General features: G+C 42.3%; 1 protein-coding gene and 1 long non-coding RNA gene across 2 annotated transcripts in view; one reads left to right on the top strand and one right to left on the bottom strand.

The window, feature by feature from the left end:
• TTC7B (tetratricopeptide repeat domain 7B) overlaps positions 1-17,963 on the top strand; it is a 275,587-nt gene that overhangs the window by 102,294 nt on the left and 155,330 nt on the right. Inside the window, 1 exon segment of the mRNA XM_030931410.1 lies at positions 14,789-14,867. Coding sequence (XP_030787270.1) covers positions 14,789-14,867 — 79 coding nt within the window.
• On the bottom strand, positions 10,985-13,037 carry LOC104670541. The gene is made up of 2 exons (XR_749147.2): positions 12,703-13,037; positions 10,985-12,614 (listed from the first exon to the last, which is right to left on the bottom strand). It is a non-coding gene; the product is annotated as an uncharacterized LOC104670541 (long non-coding RNA).

Here is a 17,963-nt window from a genome sequence, read left to right as displayed (position 1 = left end):
ATATTAATATAGCCACACTCCTTCTCTTATGGTTACTGTTTACATAGTATATTTTTTCATTCTTATATTTTCAACCTATTTGTGTCTTTGAATTAAAGTATCTCTATCTCTTATACATAGCATGTGGGTGGATCTTGGTTTTTTTTATCCAGTATCAACCTTTTTGCCTTTTGAATGGAATGTTTAGTCATACACATTTAATGTAACTATTGATGTGATTGGATTTACACCTACTATTTTTACCCTTTGTTTCTGTCTCATGCCTTGATTCTTCATTCCTCCTTTCTACTCTTTTTAATGGTTGTTAAAAAATACTTTTTAGTATATTATTTAAATTCCTCTGTTGATTTTTAACCGCATTTTTTTGGAAAAAAAATTTTCTGTTTTCAACTGGGCACAGTGGCTCACGCCTGTAATCCCAGCACTTTGGGAGGCAAAGGCGGGTGGATCACCTGAGACCAGAAGTTCGAGACCAGCCTGGCCAACAAAACAAAACCCTGTCTTCACTAAAAATACAAAAATTAGCTGGGCATGGTGGTGGACACCTGTAATCCCAGCTACTTGGGGGATTGAGGCATGAGAATTGCTTGAACCTGAGAGGCAGAGATTGCAGTGAGCTGAGATTGCACCACTGCACTCCAGCCTGGGCAACTGAGTGAGACTCCATTGGAAAAAAAAAAAAAATTTATTTTCTCTATGGATTATAACATATATCTTTAAACTATCATAGTCAATTTCAAGTTAGTATTGACTTAATTTCAGTATCAGCAACTTTGCTCCAATATAGTTTCATTTCCTCCTGTCCTCTTTGTGTTATAAAAACAATGTAATATATTAATTTTCCCTTTACACAATGTTATTTTTTACAGAAATTAAAAGAAGAAAAGATAAAACAATATTTATACAGTCTTTCATATTTACCCACATATTTACATTTCTGATGCTTTTATTAGTTTATTCCTGTGTATTCCTATGACCCTCTGGTATCATTTGCTTGTCATCTGAAGGCTTCCTTAAAATTTTGTATTGGGCAGGTCTACTAACAATGAATTCTCTCACTTTTTGCTTGGTGGGAATGTCTTTATTTTTTCCTCATTTTTGAAGGATAGTTTTACTGGATATAGAATTCTTGGTTGACAAGGTGCTGTTGGTGTTGTTTTTTCTTCAGAAGTTTGAATACAGCCATACCTCAGCAATATTGTAGGTTTGGTTTCAGATCATATAATAATCTCAATAAAGCAAGTCACATGAACTTTTTGATTTCCCAGTGCATATAAAAGTTATATTTACACAATACTGGAGTCTGTTAAGTATGCAATAACATTATGTCCAGAAAAAGGTACATACCTTAGTTAAAAAATACTTTATTGCTAAAAAATGCTAACAGTCATCTGAGCGTTCAGCAAGTCATATCTTTTTGCTAGTAGAGGGTCTTGCCTTGATGTTAATAGCTGCTGACTGATGGGGTGGTGGTTGCTGAAGTTTGGGGTGGCTGTGGCAATTTTTTAAAATAAGACAACAATGAAGTGTACCACATCGATTGACTCTTCCTGTCGTAGAAGATTTCTCTGTAGCATGCAATGCTGTTTCATAACATTTTACCCATGGTAGAACTTTTTCAAAACTGGAATCAATCCTCTCAAACCCTACTGCTATCTTATCAACTAAGTTGATATAATATTCTGAATCCTTTGTTATTTCAACAGTGTTCACAGCATCTTCACCAGGAGTAGATTCCATTTAAAGAAACTTATTTCTTTGTACATCTGTAAGAGCAATTCCTCATCCATTCAAGTTTCGTCCTGAGATTGCCACAGTTCAGTCACATCTTCAGGCCCCACTTCTAATTCTGGTTCTCTTGCTATTATCACCATGCCTGCAGTTACTTCCTCCACTGAAGATTTGAACCCCTCATAGTCATCCAGGAGAGCTAGAATCAATTTATTCCAAGCTCCTGTTCATGTTGATATTTGGACCTCCTCCCATAAATCGCTAGTATTCTTAGTGGTGTCTAGAATGGTGAATCCTTTCCAGAGGTTTTCAATTTGCTTTGCCCAGATCCATCAGAGGACTCACTATGGTAAACAGTAAGTCAGAATTACTCCTTGACCCTTGGGCTGCAGAATGGATGTTGTGTTAGCAGGCATGAAAACAACTTTTATCTCCTTATACACCTCCATCAGAGCTCTTGGGTGACCAGGTACATTGTCAATGAGCAGTAATATTTGGAAAGGAATCCTTTCTTCTGAGTGGATCTCAACAGTGGGTTTAAAATATTCAGTGAACCATGCTGTAAACAGATGTGCTTTCATCCAGGCTTTATTGTTCCGTTTACAAAGCACAGGCAGAGTCAATTTAGCATAATTCTTAAGGGCCCTAGGATTTTCAACATGCTAAATGAGCATTGACTTCAACTCAAAGTCACCAGTTGCATTATCTCCTACAGGAGAGTCAGCCTGTCCTTTGAAGCTTTGTAGCCAGGAATTAACTTCTCTGTAGCTATGAAAATCGTAGATTCCTTTTTCTTCCAATCGAAGGCTGTTTCATCTATGTTGAAAATCTGTTGTTTACTATAGGCACCTTCATTAATGATCTCAGCTAGACCTTCTGGATAACTTTCTGTAGCTTCTGTGTCAGCACTTGCTGCTTCACCTTGCACTTTTTTTTTTTTTTTTTTTTTGAGACGGAGTCTTGCACTGTCACCTGGGCCGGAGTGCAATGGTGCGACCTTGGCTCACTGCAACCTCCGCCTCCTGGGTTCAAGCTATTCTGCTGCCTCAGCCTCTGGAGTAGCTGGGATTACAGGCACCCACCACCAAGCCAGGCTAATTTTTTGTATTTTTAGTAGATATGGGTTTCACTATGTTGGCCAGGCTGGTCTCAAGCTCCTAACCTCGTGATCTACCTGCCTCGACTTCCCAAAGTGCTAGGATTATAGGCGTGAGCCACCCCCCCCAGCCACCTTGCACTTTTATATTATAGAAACAGCTTCTTGCCTTAAACCTCATAAACTAGCCTCTGCCAGGTTCAAACTTTTCCTCTGCATCTTTTTCACCTCTCTCAGCCTTCAAAGAATTGAAGAGAATTAGGGCCTTGCTCTGGATTAGGCTTTGGTTTAAGGGAATGTTGAGGCTGGTTTAATCTTCTATCCAGACCATGCAAACTTTTTCCCTATCAGCAGTAAGTCTCTTGCTTTTTTTTGCAGTGAGCTGAGATCCGGCCATTGCACTCCAGCCTGGGTGACAGAGCGAGACTCCGTCTCAAAAAAAAAAAAAAAAATTATTTTTATCATTTGTGTGTTCACTGGAGTAGGCACCTTTAATTTTCTTCGAGCAGCTTCCTTTGCATCTTCAACTGGACTAGGTGTTCAGTACAAAAGGCCCAACTTTCAACCCATCTTGGTTTTTGGCAGACCTTCCTCACTAATCTTAATTATTTCCAGCTTTTGACTTAGAGTAAGAGATGTGCAACTCTTCCTTTCACTTGAACGCTTAAAGGCCATTGTAGGATTATTAATTGGCCTCATTTCAATATTGTGTCTCAGGGAACAGGGAAGACCAAGGAAGGGGAGAGAGATGGGGAAATGACTGGTCAGTGGGGCACATATACAACATTTATTGATTAAGTTTGCCATCTTATTTGGGCATGGTTTGTGTCACCCCCAAACAATTATGGTATTATCAAAGATCACTGATAACAGATGATGATATTAATTGATGGTGGTATTGTTAGTATGATTCTGAAACTTCTCATACAACATGGAATAAAGTTATGGAATGTTCTAATTCCATCATCCCCTGTGTCCTTGAGAACAAATATTCTTGCTATAGAAGAAAGGAAAAACAGATTTAAGATAGAAGTAGTCTAGGAAAAACTAGTCCTGAATTGGAATAATCAAATTGGAAATATCAGTATGAAATCTGAGGTATCTGTGTCTATGTGTGTGTGTATATAAGTATGTGCATATATACACATATGTACATGTTCGTGTGTATGTGTTTATATGTGAGAGACAGAGAAGGTCTGGCTAAGGTGACTGGCCCATTAGCAGTGAACATCTCTAGCTCCTAGATTTTAATCTTGAAATATCAGATTTCAATAAAAGCGACCTCATGCCAGTTCTGGGGCAGGAAATATGTAACATGAGCTTGGAACACCTTTACCTACATCCGTAGAGCAAAGAAACTATCAAAGATTCCTAGGTCATTTTAATAAGACTCAAGTCAAATACAGGACAGTTTGAATTTCAAGAAGGGTAAAAATTGCAATAGACTAATCAAATAAGCTTAAGTTAGTGAGTTCTGATTCAGTATTTTGAAAACTAAGCAAATAAATGGAAAACATAAAACATTTTACTATGTGTACTAAGCCACTGGAAAGCCAAATATTAGATGAAACATCTTATAAAAATTATTCCAGCTAATAAATGAAAATGCAGTGGGAGAATTAGAACATCACCACTTAGTAACTCCCAGGAGATTGATGCTGTAAGTGTTGAACATCAAGGACTACTAATGTCAGAACAAGAGCACAACACTGCTGAAGTCTTGCCAAAGGGATCGACCCTGAATTGATCAAGCCTCCGGATCCAGCTGCCAAATTGCAGGCAATACGGAGAACAGAGGCATGTATTGAACTGTATGTAGCATGAGTGTGCAGTTTTCTAGCCAGTGGGAAACTCTGTAGGCTGTTCAGATTTTCTCTAGCAGATAAGTTGTAAGAAAAAGAGGTGGGGCGGGGTGGGGGGGGGGTGGTGTGTAAAGTAAGAGTGATTTTAAAGTGAAGAAAAGTGGACAAGGCTATAGTGTAGAGATGCCTGAGTGAGTAACGAAGCAATTAACCAGAAAAGTCAGGGTAGTTGTTACTTTTAGATGGAAGGGGCTATTCATTGGGATGAGGTGAATGGCAGTGTCTTTATTTTTGTTGGTGGTGGTTACACGGTGTGTGCCTTCTATTAGTCCCCTACGCCATACAATTGTTTATATGGCTTTCTGTATCTATACTTCATAGAACAAAATATTAAGAAAGAATTGAGGGGTCAATGAAATATGGGCTACAACAGTACCCAGCAGAGGGCAGGGGAGGGAATCCCTGCCCTGGGAACCCAGAGGCTGGGAGTCAGGTCCCAGCTCAGCCCCTCTTGGAGCTGTTGGGCCAGACTCCCTTCTTCTCTCTCTGGGACTCAGTTTCCCTCCTTATCAGTTGCAAGTAACAAACTCCTGCCTGCGTCACTAGGTTGGTTGGCAGATGATCTGGAATAATGAGTTGGAGAATGGCATGGAAGCAGTTAGTGGTATCTCAGAAGAAGATGATGGCTGACCTTTCCTGGGCAGTGACTGCGACCTTTCATCCTCACTACAGCCCCATGAGTAGATCGTACTCCATTCTACTGGGAGGGACCCCGTCTCTGTCCCGAAGGAGCCCAGTCTCTTGTGGGGACTTCCTGGATGAGAGAGTGGAATAATTTTCATTACCGTGTCAGTGGTTTATTAGTAAGTGGCAGTTCCTCTGGATGGCTTAGAGGGGCTTGAAAATAGCTTATTCCCCTGAGCAAATTAAGCATTCTCCTCACAGATCATGTTTGCTCTGCTGATGTGCTTAGCAAAGCTTTTTTTTCTCTATAGATAGAGCCAAGGTAAACCTGAGCTTCCCGTCTGAGTGAGTGAGTGTGAACTCTGACTGGGAAAGCCAAATAAATGAGGTCCTGTGCGATGAAAGAATTTCCTTTAGAAGACTGACTTGTGGTTCAAGCGTCTTCTGTGTTATCACCATCTTATCAGTGTTAGTCTGTTTCCCTGACACCATCTTTCTTCTGAGTCCTGTTTCTGCTATGAAGCTCAGACGCCTCAGCATAAATTCTCTGCTGTCCCGTTGTCACCCACTCCCAATGGGATCCCATACCCTTCTTTGCAGCCAAATGTGTCTAGGTACAGAGATTTCAGCTGGCCCGTGCCACTAGGAGCCTTCCCGGGCTGCTCTCCTGTCCCTGGGATGCCTTGTTTTGTGTCATAGGAGGTAGTCACATTTTCCAGTTTGACTGCAGGGCTTCTGCATGACAGGGATCTTCATCTTTCCTAGCACTGGCATCAGATAGGGCCTGAGTTCAAATCCCAGCTCTTCTGCTGTGGGCTGTGTGATCACGGGCATATTCCCTGATATTTCTAAGCCTGTGTTTCCTCATGTATAAAGCTACGATTGAGAAGAAGAGTTTGGGGTAGTACATCATAGAAACCGGTTCTGATTCTGCACTGTTTTCTATTAACCAAAGGTTCACAATCACACCAGTGGCTGCTTTTGGCTTTTAGCCAGTAAATGTTTGTATGTAGAATGAAGGGCCGGATGGTGGGAAGTAGCAGCTGGTTGGGGAAAGACGGGGGATTCATGTGTTTTTGAGCATTGAGTCAGGAGCTTTCCAGGTGCCATCTCATTCAGCATGGCAAGGAGGTGTTAGTCCTATTTTGCAGATGAGGAAGAGACAAGGTGAAGCCCGTTGGCCAGTCCTTCCCCTTCTCAGTGCATGCCTGGCATCTGGTACTCGTCCCCCTTGCCATGTTCCCACATGGCTCACATTCCACGCTCACTTCCCGTCCTTCTTCTCATGAGCCTGCTCAACCTTTGCCCTTTTTGTCTTCTCTCCCCAGCAGATTCGCCTTTCCCAGGCCCAAGCGGGTTATCTGGCCCCACTCGTGAGAATGTGTGAGAATCCCATCGGCACCATGCTGCCTCAAACCAAGCAGCACTGCTTCATTTCCCCAAGAAAAATATTAGAGGCCTTTATTTACCAATGTAACGGCGAAGAGCCTCCCTTCCCTGTTGCGTTTCTATGTTACGGTTTCGAGTTGGAGGCCTGTAGGCTTGCGAGGCCTGTCATCCCACAGTCTGTCTTCACCCACCTCTGCAACCTGCTCGGCTTCTGGAGCCATTTGGACCGCTGACCCCTGCACATTTAATGGTCTTTTCTTTTTTTTTTTCCTTACTTTCAAATGATCCCCTTGAATTTTTCTCACTTGTCCTGGCTTTGAAATGTGGTCTCCAGAGTTGTGTTGGAAATGCAGTTCTCCTGTCTTCTGCTAATTGAATGGAAGTGAATGTTACTGTCTTATCCTCGCGCTCGAACTTCCAGCTCAAGTGCCTGTGGTGCGTTTGGAGGGACTTTCCTCCCCTTGAGGTCCTTTCTGCCTTCTTTTCCTCTCCACAGCCCAGTTAACTGGAGGGACAGGGTGGCCAGAAGTCCTTTTCCTGTGTGACTGTGCCACTCAGAGTTGATGAATGAAGTCATCTTGTTAGGACATTTCTACCTGCCAGATTGTCTTTTTTCTGCACTTTTCGGGACTGTTAAAAATGAATATTGTTGGCCTGTGTCCATCAGTGTTCTGTGCAGCTAATTGAGCCCTGTCTTATGAAGCAGGCTGACGGGGACCCCCCCCCCCCCCACCATGCTTGTCTTCCAGCTCCAGCCAGGTCTGGAGCAGACACTTTCCCAGTGGAAGTGGCGAACTTTCCTCTCCAGCTTTGTGTTATGGGCTTATAAAGCTTTGGTGGTTCACTTTTGAGTTCACATTTTTTAGCGTGATCTGGTCGTTCTTGATGAACTCAGAACAGTCTCCACATGCTCACTGTGCTAGGTGTGATGGAGCAATCAGGATTCACACCTGCCCTGCCAGACAGCTAGGCATGTGTCCGTGACCTGCCCCAAAGCCGCAGCTGGAGACTGTTCCCCTGTCCCCGTCGGGAGCACCCGCACTCTTAGGAGAGGTCACATCATTTCCCAGGAGGGTGACCACAGGACCCCAGAGAAAGAGTTTTTTACTGTTCTTACCTGATGTGGGTTGTTGTCTTTTGTTATTGTGAGCCAGCCCTGGGAATTACATAGGGAGTTCCTGGGACATGGTAGACTTTCCATAAATAGCAAAGAGGATCAATGAATCAAACTGGGGAATATCTTTTGTTCCTTCAAAATTAAATGACTTCAAAGAAATAAAGCAGATTTTCATATGCTATAAATTGACTGGAAAATAGATTCCAGAATTCCAGAAGTTTTTTTAAAAAAACAATGGTAGAGTTTTGAGGCTAACAGAAGTAATAATGGCAAATACTTAAAAAGCACTTCCTACATGTATTGACTAGTTTAATTCTTACAACAAATCAATGAGGTGGGCACAGTTGTCACTGACTAGTTTAATTCTTCCAGCAGTGAGGTGGGTACAGTTGTTATTTCCATTTTGTAAGGAAACTGTGGGACAGGCACTTACCCAAGGTCAACAATTAATAAATGGCAAAACTGGGACTTGAACTCACACTGTCCGGCTCCAGGGTCTATAACCACAACTGTGTTTTGTCTCTTTATGTTCATGTATGTAGATTAAGCATATAGATTCCTGGGTGAAGGACAATCCTTATATGATAAGTTCGGATTGGTTTAAGTATTGTTAGGTTGAGGAGCCCAAGTGTGTTTGGATACCATTAGGGTTAAACTGAATATCATTAAAATACAAGTTCTTGAGGACTCATGTCTGCTGACTGGCTCATCATTGCATTCACCATGCCTCACTTCTTAGTGCATAGTAGGTATGGGAGTTCTCTCTCTCTCTTTCCATATATGTATAGACATATATGGAGAGAGAAATATATATTTGTGTGTGTGTATATATATATATATGTATATATTTCTTTTGGAATGAGTACTGATATTCTTTGACTCATTCTCAGAGGTTGAAAGGAAGGATGTGAGATGGGGCAAGCCTTTCTACACTTCATGTTTCTCAGAGACTCAGAGCTTAGGGGAGTGGAGGGGACAGGTGAAGGGCGGGCAAGTTGCTCTTCTGGCCGGGCTGTCAGAGCAGTCTGGCCACCTTTCATTCATAGGCCTTGTGCACCCCATGTTGGAAGGACTTGTTTATGTGTTCCTGTCCTGGCCCATGAAGTATGAACTCCAAGAAGCCGCTCTCTGTGATTTCTTTGACTTTATGTGTCTGGTGCCACCTACGCTGCCTGGGCCGTAGTCCCGACTCCCTGTACTGTGTGCCACCTGGCCAGCTGACCAAATGTTTAATTTACTCTGCTTTTGTCACCAGGATGCCTTGATTGCTGAGGTAGTCCAAAAAATGTTGTTAAGCCCAGTACAGCTCTCATTAGGTTTGAGATGAGACATCTGGAAGCCTTGCCTGCTTGTTCACATCCCGGCATGGATGGCTGTCACACCCTCCGTCACTATGTCCAGGCTGCAGCTGGCTTGCTCCGTGGATCAGAGAGAGCCCTTCGCTAATGAGGCCAAGGTTGTGGGTTTGATCCCTGGCCTCTGACTACAGCAAGCCATCTGTCTTCACAAATGCGTGTCATTGGATATGAGGAGGAGAGTGTGTACAGAGGGGAAGCTGGACTCCATTCTGGGAAAAACAGCTCCCTGACAGCCGGCCACAGTGTCCTTTTGGACTGTGAAGGGTATCTGTTCTTCTCCCACTTTCCAGATCTGGATATCTGGTTTTGATTTCAGACTTTTTCAAGATAGATGATATTAAGGGTTACATAAATTCTCAAGCCTGAGCACTAAAAGCGATGAACCTAGAAGATACATGGTATGTATCTGCTTTTCCAGAGTTGTAAGTGTTGACAGTGTCCAGAATGACATTGTCATTGTCAACACTTGCAATTTTGGAAAAGCAGATACGTACCATAAGGGGTATACGTATATGATGATGGGATGTATCTCATGGTATACCAAGTACCTGCTTTAGTTGTCCCCTTTGTAACTACGATAACTCTTTTCAGCAAGGAGGTGGGAAAAGGGGTCTGAGAAGATAAGATGGTACTCACTCTTTTCTTTCTTTTGGGGGTACCCAGCTTGTTAAATGTCACAGGTACTGGCTGGCCCTGTGAGGCAGTTGAGACAAGGAGGGGTGTGTACAGAAGCGGCCTTTGCTCTCACAATGATTGCAGTTTGGTTGGTGAACAGATATAAACTCAAATGAAAATCAGCGTGGAAAGGTGGAAAGTGCTATCTAGGCTGGCCTCGGCCCTGGGTCTTGACCCTGTAAGACAGAGGAGCATGTGTGAAGGCACAGGGGCAGGAAAGTTTCCCTCAAATGCCTGGAACTTTTCTTTAAAAACCTCAAAATCCCCATTATCCACATAGCTCTCTAGAAGCTGTTAGCCTGGGCATGTCACTGGTGTAGGAGTACTGCTCCCCCAGGTCTCCACGCTACAAGGAAAGCCCCCGAGGGCATACAAGGCTATTCTAGTTAAGAGAGTGTGGTGCTTTGCTGTCTACTGGACTGTGCTCAGTGAGAAACAATGAGATAAGAAACGGGTAGGAAATGTATCCCCTCGTGGTCTTGGTTCATTTGGCTCATGGTGGTTCTTTTTCATTCAACAAATATTAATTGGGTGCTTCCTGTATGCCAGGCTCTGTTTCAGAGGCTTGGGTTATGTCAGTGAATAAAGCCAAGGCCTCTGTCTTGGAGGCACTTACATTCTTGTGGGGGATGTGAAACCATCTAAGCTCCCTGAGGCAGGGATGGTGTCCCCTGCTCAGCAGTGTGTCCTCAGGGACCACCCTGGCCCCTGCTGTGAAACACTGCTCAGTAATTGTGGAAATAACCTACTGCTTCAGTGTTTCAGGAGTGCTGGTTGGTGGGAAGAAAACATGGAGAAAGGCAGACCGTTTCTTTGCTCTTTGAGATCTACTGGGTTGACTTATTGTGTTTGATTTTTAGTTATAAAATTCTCAGCCACCGAAGAGAAAAAAAAATATTGAATAGACTCTAGCAGGCCACCTTTTCCTCATTACCCAGGAAATTGACCCAGTCTTTTATTCATATCACTACTTTGAGTTTGCATGACAATGACAGGTGATATTGAATTTAAGTGTATTTGTGCCTGGGTCAGATTTTGAGGTCTGAAGCTAATTTGGAAGGACAAGTTAAAGGGAAGAATTGTCTTTTCCCACCCTACTCCCAAGAAATAAAAGGAGAAATAACCACACAACAAAAATGTATTGAGCTTGTTATAGAAGTAGCCACTCATGACAAGCTGAAATGATTCTCATGTCCCCAGGTTTCTCTAGCCTTGGTTTTCCATTTTGATTTTGGAGCTCTGGCTTTCTTCCCATTTACATTTCCTCCTTGGTTTGATTACAGAGGGACAGATGGCATTTAAAAAGCCGAGAATGTGGTTCAGAGTCATAGAACAGGATGAAACCAGGCGCAGTGAGTTTGTACGTTAGAATGTACATTTCAGAGCCTGGGAGGATGCTGCCACGGGGCCCAAGGGGGAACTGGAGCCCATCGCCAGGATAGAGGGTCAAGAGGGAGGGTCGAATGCTGGTGAGTCAGCAGACAAGCCCTGGAAGGAGGTTCAGCAGGAGGAGGATAAAACCAGATAGAAAAGATAGGAGAGAAGAAAAGATAGAAGTAGGTCAAGGGAAGAGTAGACTGTGTGCCCATGAAAAGTGGTAGGCTTTCCTGCCAATGGGAAAACAAGGATTCTGAATGAGAGCAAGGCTGTGGGACTCTGGCCTGAGCTCTCCATAATGGGCTGAGGGCAGTGATGTTGGTGAGTGAAAGCAGAGCTTTGCCTGTCAGGCGGAACAAGCAGTTGGCACTCTGGGGACCTGCAGGCCCTTTCCTCCTTGGGCCCAGCCGAGCTGTTGGGAACCATTCCACGTGGAAGGAAATGCACCCAGCTCAGGAAGCTTGTGAAGCAAAGTGCAGGAGATGAACCCCAAGTTCTGACAGCTTGCCAGAGTGCCCGCTGCGCGAATGCTGGCAGGAACATTTGTTTTGAGAATAGTTTAACCATAATGAATTCTGACATCATTGCACTCTCTCAGACAAGGGTGTTGAAATGGAATACATGACCTAATGTCAGGGGTCTGTGGAAACTCTCAAAACAGGGAGATTGGGAGATTCCTTGGCTCTCTTATCTTCACTCTGAAGTGGAGTTTTAAGCAACAGTTCCTTCTTAGATACTTAATTGATCTCAACATTTTAAGAATTAACTAACAGTTTGGAGATATGAAGGCGATCATGTGGGTTTTGTTTGCCTCTCTCAAATTGGGTTATCTCATAGCATTTGGAATATAATTCTTGCAAGTTAACTTCCTTTTATTTTTTGTTCTGATTATCTGTGTACTTGAACATTTTTCTTTTTCTGCTGTCATGGCAACAGTGGAAACGATCAGTTGAATAAAATTATGTGATTTCAACATGCTTGGATGACAGGATTTCCTGAGAATTGTGTTTTCGCATTTGGGCACTTTAAGATGTGCCTGTTTCACCTCTTCTTGCTGTCCGATTGATCTGTGGGGGCGGGGGGGGGGGGGCGGGGACCCTTCTGGGTGCCACAATCATTGCAGTGGGTTGTAGCTTCAGGCCTTCTCAGCTCTGTGGTTACTGTGGCTTCTTTGTTTACAAGCAGATTCTTCCCAGCTTGAAGAATATTTTGTTTCTGAATCTTAAACTCTCTCCAGGAATAAACTGGAAACAGTTTGAGAAAAACTTGTATTTGCTTCAAAGGCTTAATTGGGAATACGCACCCAGTGGCTGGTGTTGCCCCATCCTGCCTGGCCTCCTTCGGGGCGGAGACTTCCTCTGTTCCTCCACCAGAGGGCCTCGGTCCTGCGCGGGAGAAACCCTCTTGCACCTCAACGGGGGAATTGAATTTCTCTATCCGTCATCGATCTCTTTTGGCAGCCCGGGGCATTACCCGCATTCACTGGACTTCTTCACCTGGGCCAACAGATTTTCTTTCCAGTTTTGGATGAGTAATGAGTATTTCATTAGCTGTCATCACTGGGACACACAGAATTTACGTTATGAATATATGAAGTAATTTGCATATTAATGATGCAAAACATAGACCTGAACTCTTGGATTCATATTTTGTTCCTTCCTCTAGAGTTACACTTCTGTTTTGGAGCTTATGTGTACCCAGGAAGGTAACAGAGTATGGTAGAAAGCTCCCAGCTCACTGTCTGTCTCACTGGGCCTCTGGCTTGAGCAAGCCCTTCACTTCTGTGTCATAATGGACCGGATTCTGTTGGATCATTTATAGCTGGAAAATTCTGTGCTTCTGTAACTGTCTAAGTAGCTCATTCTGTTTCCTAGGACACTGGAAACATTCTCAATGACCAGTTCCTATTTGTAGGCTTCCCTGGGTTACAATATTTAGGTTTGATACTGCTTATTCCAGGCCTGATTTCTATCTGGTAAATCAGCCCCTTCAACCAGGGTCTCCACTTATGTTGCCTCAGTCACAGCTTATTTCATACAATTCAAAGTACCATCCCTTCTGTACCCAGTAGGAGTTTAATCCATGATTCTGGAACAAAGTTAGACTACCATATTCATTCCCATCCTTTGTTTAGCTGTAGCTATTTCCTTCCCTCCATGTTACTTAAGAGAACTGAGCTTCAGTCCAAAGCAAATGTACTTTGTTGCCTGTGAACATGGATCCCATAAAAGCAAATGAAGGAGAAAGCAGAGAAGATTGCATGTCCCAGGGCCTGTTACCTAATCTTTATTCACGTCTCTGTTAGATTTCCTTTAGTGCTGCTTGGCGTCCAGAGCACAGCTTTTCTTTTTATGCCACCATCAAGCTTCTCATCTGATATCATCTGATATGTGGGGGTGAGAGGACTATGGGAGTATTTATGTACCTATGCCAATAAACCATTATCTTAAAGTTCTGGGGCCATTCTTGTGCATGAGAGCCCTGGGATGTCATGTAGGTATAAGATGCGAATTAATAGCCCTCATGAGTGCTTGTAACTTAGAGAACCCACATTCAGGTTTGATTTAATACCTTTGCGTGATTCAAAATGTCATCCAAGAAGAGAGCCAAATACCTAGAGCATCTGCCACAGCCTACAGAGGCTGGCTGACACGTTTGCACTGGCTGACCCAGGCTGTGGCTTTGTGGAAAGATGAGATATGTTCTAATGAGCAGGTTATAAATATCACCGAGTTATGTCAGAGGTGGTGGCAGCGCTTAATGTAAAGGGACCGGCTGGGGAGCATTTCCAGCTCAACAGGCTGGATGCAGCTTTCAGAGAGGACAAGTGGGGCTTGAAAATATTGACCAGGGTGTTACAAAGTAATTATTTGTCTCTTAATGAAACATGTCACCAAATGTGTCCCTGTGGGGTGTGAGTGACAGTGAGATGAGGTGTGTTGTGCTCACCACACTCAGGGAGCTCGGTTCCAGCTGTCACACACTCGCTCTCAGAAGGGGCCTCTCACCCCTTTGCTTCTTTTTGTCAGTGTGGGGTTTGGAGGAGGGTTGGTCTGATGAATTTACCGGGTTTGGTAAGTTTACGTTCTCAAAGATGCAGAGTGGTTGCTTGGTGGAGTTCCTGTTTTTTCGTGCCTTTCATCTTCATATTTTATCCTTACCCATGGTGCATACAGTGCCTTGCTCATATTCCAGTGCCCTTTTGCCCAGTGTTATCTCCCACCTTTTAAATGAAAATATAGATTTCAGTCCCACTCTACAGAGCCACTGAGAGTTTGACTCTTCTAAGGTATCTTGCTTTTTAATTTGTTGGCCTCAACTCATTTTCAAATTTTTATTTTTTAGAGAAAATGTGCTAGGGGTTAGAAAACTCAAAAGGCCATCAATCTTAGGTCAAATGTTTCATTTAACCAAAGATGGCTAGACACGTGCAGAGTAATCGTTTGCTTAAAATCTAGCCAACAGCTTTTATGCAGACAAAATGCATTGAAACGTGCATGTAACGCATTTAATATTAATACATGCCAGATGAAAACCGTCAAATTCTGTGTCCACACAGGAACTTGACAAGAGGAGTCGGAAGATTTAGAGAGCTTCTCAGAGCAGTTGAAACGAGAACAACTCAAAACCTGCGAATGGTAAGTGTGACCAGTGACTTGATTGAGGCCAGCAGGCACTTGTCTCATAGGTATTTACATTCATATTTTTTTACATGTATGTATTATAAATATATGGAACAAAGTTAGACTACCATATTCATGCCCATCCTTTGTTTAGCTGTAGCTATATTTATTTTTATAATAAATATATGTCACATATATTTAAATATTTATTGTAAATATATGTCACTGGGCTTATGAACTTGAGCAAGCCGTTTCACTTCTGTGTCATAATGGATATTTATGTGACATACATTTATAATATATAATATAGAAATATGTTATAGATAATATATAACATAAATTTATAATATATAAATAGCAGTTTACTCGTTTAAAGTTTTTAGCATATTCACAGAATTGTCCAGCTCTCACCAACATTTAATTTCAGGACATCTTAATCACCCCCAAAAGAAACTCTATACTCATTAGTAGTCAATCCCCATTTTCCCCTCCCCCTAGTCCCTGGCAACCACTAATTTACTTTCTGTTTCTATGGATTTGGCTATTTGGGGCATTTCCTATAACTGGAATGATACAATTTGTGGTTTTGTTTTTTTGTTTTGAGATAGAGTCTCGCTCTGTTGCCCAGGCTGGAGTGCAATGGCACAATCTGGGCTCATTGCATCCTGCCCCAGCCTCCGAGTAGCTGGGACTACAGGTGCGCATCACCACACCCGACTAATTTGTGCTCTTTTTGTGACTGACTTTCTTTACTTAGCATAATGCTTTCAAGGTTCCTCTGGGTCACAGCGTGATCAGTATTTCTTTCCTTTTTATTGCCAAATAATATTCCATTGAATGGATATATCACATTTTATTTGTCTGTTCATCAGCTGATGGACATTGGTTTGTTTCTACTTTGGGGCAATTACAAGTAATGCTGCTATGAACATTCATGTACAAGTTTTTGTGTGGACATATGTGTTCTTTCTCTTGGCTGTATACTTAGAAGTGGAATTTCTGGGTCATATGGTAACTGTGTTTAACAATTTGAGGTGCTGCCAGACTGTTTTCCAAAGCAGCTGTACCATATTACATTCCTACCAGCAGTTATGAGGGTTCCAATTTCTCCACACCCTCACCAACAGTTGTTATTATCTTTTTAGGTGTAACCATCCTGGTGGGAATGCAGTGATATTCCATTGTGGTTTGATTGGCACTTCCCTGTTGGCTAATGATTTTGAGCATCCTTTCCTGTGTTGTTGGCAGCATTCTCTGCTGAAACCTGAGAATTGCACCTGTTAAGGCAGGTAGAATGGAGGCCCTCATGGCTGCCAGGGTGTTGAGGGGTTGGTGTATGCTTATGATTCATACCAAACCCAGACAGAATAAGACACATTGGATCCTGAAGGCTGCTAGTTGTTTGGCTAATTGTATTAACTATAAAACTTGGAAGAGAAATATACAACATAGTTAAATTAACTGGTTGGTTAGCAATTTGGCTCTCCTCTTGACTTGAATTCTTTCTTTGCCTTTTAAATCCTTTCACTTTCCTATCTAGGGACGTTCATTAGGTAGACCTCTATAACTTGCCCTATATAACCATAGCCAGTGGGTGCTTGAGTGGAGGACTGGTGCTTATTAAAAGCTAAGCAAATGCCACATGTCACAGTTGATGTAGCAAACTCATGTAAGGCTGCAATTTATCTTTTGTCGCCCATACTTTTGTCCTTTCTTTATCATGAATCCTTTAAATGCTGTGGGAGATTATTCAGTTGGGCAAGGCTAAGAGATTCATGTCATAGGAAATGACTTCATTGTGGTGTCTCCAGAGTTTTAAGATGTAGACATACAACTCATGGGGCCAGATGGCCAAGCTGGGCTTTCCTAGAATTATGGGGGTGAGACAGGATGGGCAACTTCACACACACACACACACACACACACACACACACACACACCCTGTCATCACCACCACCAAGAGCTCAGTTGCCTTCAAAATTTACTTATATATCTAATGTGATTTATAGGTGCCTTAAGAAGTTCAAACAAAGTATTTCCATTTTTAGGGTTCTTCAAGGCAAAAGAACCTACAAGAATGCTGTCTTTTCTCTCAAATTTACCTCCTCTCAGTATTTCATAAAACTTCCCAACTGGTCAATATGAACAGCTTCTTCCAAGATTTGGAAGCATGATGAAAGTAACTGACTGAATTGGCAGGTGTTTTCATAATTGTTTTAAAAGCGCATTTAAAAAGTCAATCTTTCAAAATTGCTCAAGTGTGGAGCATTTGTTCATATTGTCAAATCTCACTGGTATCTTGATTTACATTGTACGTTAGAAAGTTTCTCCAGCTAATGACATTCATAAGCAGTGTTTCCATCGGCCTTAATAACTATGATATTTTTAGATTAGCTGATAATTGCAAATTTGTAATATTCTTATGAGGTGGAAAAGTTGCTTTGTAAACTATCTGGTGTGAGATCGTAGCAGAGAAGGATTTTAAAGTATGTTTTCTACATACAGTTCCACTCTTACGTATATACTCCAAATATTAAAAACAGGTGTTCTGCAGTGAGCTATGTGTGACTGCACCACTGCACTCCAGCCTGGGTGACAACCTGAGACCCTGTTTTGAAACAAACAACACAGGTGTTCAAACAAAAACTTGTACATGGATGCTCATAGCAGCACCATTTATGATAGCCAAAAGGTGAAAGCAATCCACATGTCTAGAACTGATGAATGGATAAGCAACATGTGGTATATCCATGCAGTGGAATATCATTCAGCCATAAAAAAGAATGCAGTACTGATACATACACAACAATATGGATGAACCTTGAAAACTTTATGCTAAGTAACAGAAACTGGTCACAAAAAGACCCATATCACATACTTTAATTTATATAAGATGACCAAAGTAGACAAATCCATGGAGCCAGAAAGCATATTGGTTGTTCCCAGGGTCTGAGAGGGAGGGGAAGTGGGGAGTGATTGCCTAAAGGACATAGGGTTTCCTTCTGGGGTGATGTTCTGGAATGTTCTGGAACTAGATAGTGCTAATGGTTGCACAACATTGTGAGTGTCCCGAATGCCGTTGGATTGTGTACTTTAAAGAATTAAAATAGT

Source organism: Rhinopithecus roxellana, chromosome 5 (genome assembly GCF_007565055.1).
Source record: "Rhinopithecus roxellana isolate Shanxi Qingling chromosome 5, ASM756505v1, whole genome shotgun sequence".
NCBI classification, from domain to species: domain Eukaryota; kingdom Metazoa; phylum Chordata; class Mammalia; order Primates; family Cercopithecidae; genus Rhinopithecus; species Rhinopithecus roxellana.
This window is presented reverse-complemented; position numbering and strand designations above follow the sequence as displayed.